Source organism: Mus caroli, unplaced genomic scaffold (assembly GCF_978045245.1).
Source record: "Mus caroli unplaced genomic scaffold, Mus_caroli_1 scaffold_2, whole genome shotgun sequence".
Classification (NCBI taxonomy): Eukaryota; Metazoa; Chordata; class Mammalia; order Rodentia; family Muridae; genus Mus; species Mus caroli.
In genome coordinates, this window is record NW_028227257.1 from 127,972,442 (window position 1) to 127,975,801 (window position 3,360).

General features: G+C 41.3%; 1 protein-coding gene across 1 annotated transcript; it reads right to left on the reverse strand.

The window, feature by feature from the left end:
* Positions 1-810: 810 nt before the first annotated feature.
* Positions 811-1,324, reverse strand: LOC110290013 (V-type proton ATPase subunit G 1). The gene has a single exon (XM_021156474.2). The coding sequence runs from the start codon at positions 1,276-1,278 to the stop codon at positions 922-924; it is 357 nt and encodes a 118-aa protein (XP_021012133.1). The 5' UTR covers positions 1,279-1,324; the 3' UTR covers positions 811-921.
* Positions 1,325-3,360: the final 2,036 nt, after the last annotated feature.

Genomic DNA, 3,360 nt, shown 5'->3' on the forward strand with positions numbered 1-3,360 from the left:
TATGTCAACACATCATAGGCATCATATTTGTATATTATATTCTGTTATGACGAGGCAATTTCCATACATATTCATGCAGAAACACGCTGAACAAGAGTACGAGAAAATATAGTATTATTTGTACTGTATAACAATTATTCAAAAGAGATATAATGGAAAATATTGTAGATTTTCTAGGTCATAGACAAAAGAGTATTATCAAGTTTAGGGTCATATTCCTAAACTCCAATCTCCCTTTCTTTCTTTCTTTCTTTCTTTCTTTCTTTCTTTCTTTCTTTCTTTCTTTCTCTCTCTCTCTCTCTCTCTCTCTCTCTTTCTTTTTCTTTTTTTTTTTTTTGAAGAGCAAGACAAATTTTTACTTTTAAATGATTATAAGCACACCATAAACATGTAACAAGTTAAGTCCTAGCATCTAGTGATTTGGGTTAGGTTACACTAACAACAGCCGGAACAAGCATATCGTATTGACTGTCCTAAATTATCCAGAATAGAGTACTCTAAGGCTGGCTGCTTCTTCATAGGAGTTACTAATAGCTACTGTCTACTTTTTCATAGATAACGCCCCTGACCTGTAAGAAAGTAGAAGGGAACAGTTTACTCCCTTTCTTCCTTCAAAGAATTTTTTCTACTAGACTAATTAAAAAAAAAAAAGTCAACATTGATATCCATTACTTGCATGAAGACACAGGAAAACAGGTGACATATACTCCTTAAAGACATACAAGATAAGAAGATGAAACTTCAGGTACATAATAAGTCTGTACAAAAAGCTAGATTTGATACTCTCAAAAAGTGAAGGGTCCTACAACAGCATAGAGAAATAATTTAATGCCTTCCAGAACAGAACTCCAGCTCTGTGGAGGTTTCCTATTCTATGGGGGCAGATCTCATGCCAACCCACAGAGCAGGCGCGTCCACCTCCTATCCATTTATGCGGTAGTTTTCATGGATTTCTGGCCGGATGTCACACACAAAGGCCAAAAGGTTATCCAGGACTTCATCCCTGTTCTGCTCGAAGTAGTTCTGGAGTATGGTCATCTTCTCCTGGGTCTCCTTTTCCACCTCACTGCTGCAGCTGCCATGGGAGCCCAGTGCCGCAGCTTCCTTGGCCTTGAACTCCTTCTCCCTCTGCAGGCGGTACTGTTCAATTTCAGCCTGCGCTTCTTCTTTGGCCTGCTTCAGCCTCCGATTCTTTCGCTTGCGGGCCTCGGACACCTTCTCGGCCGCCCGCTTCTCTGCCTGAAGTAGCTGCTGGATGCCCTGCGACTGACTCGCCATTGCTGAGGGGACTTTGGGCCGAGCAAACGGCCTAAGTCAACTGCTCAAAAACCTTTCTTTCTTTTTTTTGCAGACATGGTTTCTAGCCCAGACTGGCCTTTCACCCCCAATGTAGTTGAGGAGGGCCTTGAACTTCTGATCTTCCTGCCTCCACCTCCCTGAGATTACAGGCATATGCATTACTACTGATTTATACAATACTGAAGACTGAACCACCCAGGCTTCCTGAATGCCAGGCAAGCAGTGCACCAAGTGTTCTCCATCCTCATCCCTTCGACTTATATTTAACACTTATCTTTCTACCTCATTTAAGTCGACATGGTCTTGCTTGGCAATTACAATTGTATATATATTATAATTTATATAGGTAATATATAAGTAATATATATAATATATATATTAAATACAGAAAATATTCAAAGATAGATGGGGCAACTTATACCCATGCCCCATTCAGGAAGGCTGCTGCACCAGTGCAGGTTACCAACAGATTTCTGTGCTGTGGGAGCTGAGAACACTGGGATTTCAGAGTGCTGTGTGCTTCTACTTAGTATTCCGGGGAAGGGAGAGTGCCCTAGTACTCAACTAAAACAAAGAAACAAACTCCACATATTTCCCTCTCCAAGTCTTTCCAGATAGATGAACAGAAAGGAACACCCACTGCCTGTGCACTTTTCACTGCAACTCCTGTGGGAAATGTTTTGTACTGGTGAGTTTTGAAGAAGGATGTATTTGGCTCACCTCTGGAAATTCTTGAGAAACTTGGCCATATAAAAAACTCTTTCATTGTGGCCTTGCTTAGTGACTATTGCTGTGGTAGAATACCATAACAAAAGGTAACTTAGAAAGAAAAGGGTTTAGTTCACTTCCATGTCTCAGTCCATCATCAAAGGAAGTCAGCGCAGGAACTCAAGGCAGGAGCCTAGAAGCAGCAAGTGAAGTCGAGCCCATGGAATAAGGCTGCTTACTCTCTTGCTCCTCGTGGCTTGTTCAACCTGCCTTCATATAGCACCCTGAACCACTAGCACAGAGCTGGCACCACCCACACTGAACTGGACCCTTCTATATCAATTATTAATCAAGAATATGTCTGGAGGATGAAGAGATGGTTCAGTACTGACTGCTCTTCCAGGGGTCCTGAGTTCAATTTCCAGCAACCACATGGTGGATCACAACCATCTGTAATGGGATTTAATGCCCTCTTCTGATGTGTCTGAAGAGAGCAATAGTGTACTCACATACATAAAATAAATAAATAAAAATCTAAAAAAAAAAAAAAAAAGGATATGTCTAAAAAACTTTCCTATAGGCCAATATTATGCAGGCATTTTCTCAGTTAAGAATCTTCCCAAATAACTCTAGCTTGTCTCAAGTTGACCTGAAAGTAACCAACATAGGCCCTCTCTGTTTTTCCAAGATATGATAACCCAACATGCAGGCTGTGGGAGGGAGATCAACATCTGATAAAGGAAAAGTGGGTTTGTTATGATCTCTCCTAGTCACTTAAAACTAAGTATGTGAATTGTCTTAGCCAGTGTTTCATAGCTGTGAAGGGACACGATGACCACGGCAACTCATAGACAAGAAAGTATTTACTTGGGACTGACTTACATTCAGAGGTTTAGTCTATTTTCATCATTTCAGAAAGTATGGAGGCATGCAGGCAGACATGGGCAAGAGACGTAGCTGAGAGATTTACTTCTGGATTGGTAGGCAGCATGAAGAGAGAAAGAAAGAGACACTGGGCCTGGCTTGAGCATTTGAAACCTCAAAGCTCACCCCTAGTTACACACTTCCTCCAACAAGAACACAGTTACTCCAAAAAAGCCACACCTCCTAGTCCTTGTCAAGTAGTGCCACTCCCTAATGACCAAGCATTCAAATATATGAGCCAAGGGGGGCCATTCCCATTTAAGCCACCACACAAATCAATATTAAATCGCACATTTCTATGTTTACATGTTTAATTCCATACTTCATTAATTCAATACTCCATTTCCACACCACCCTATGTCTTTCAGTCGTCCTTTCCTCTGCTCCATCCTCCAGACTGAACTCTACCTAGGGATCAAACTCAGGGCT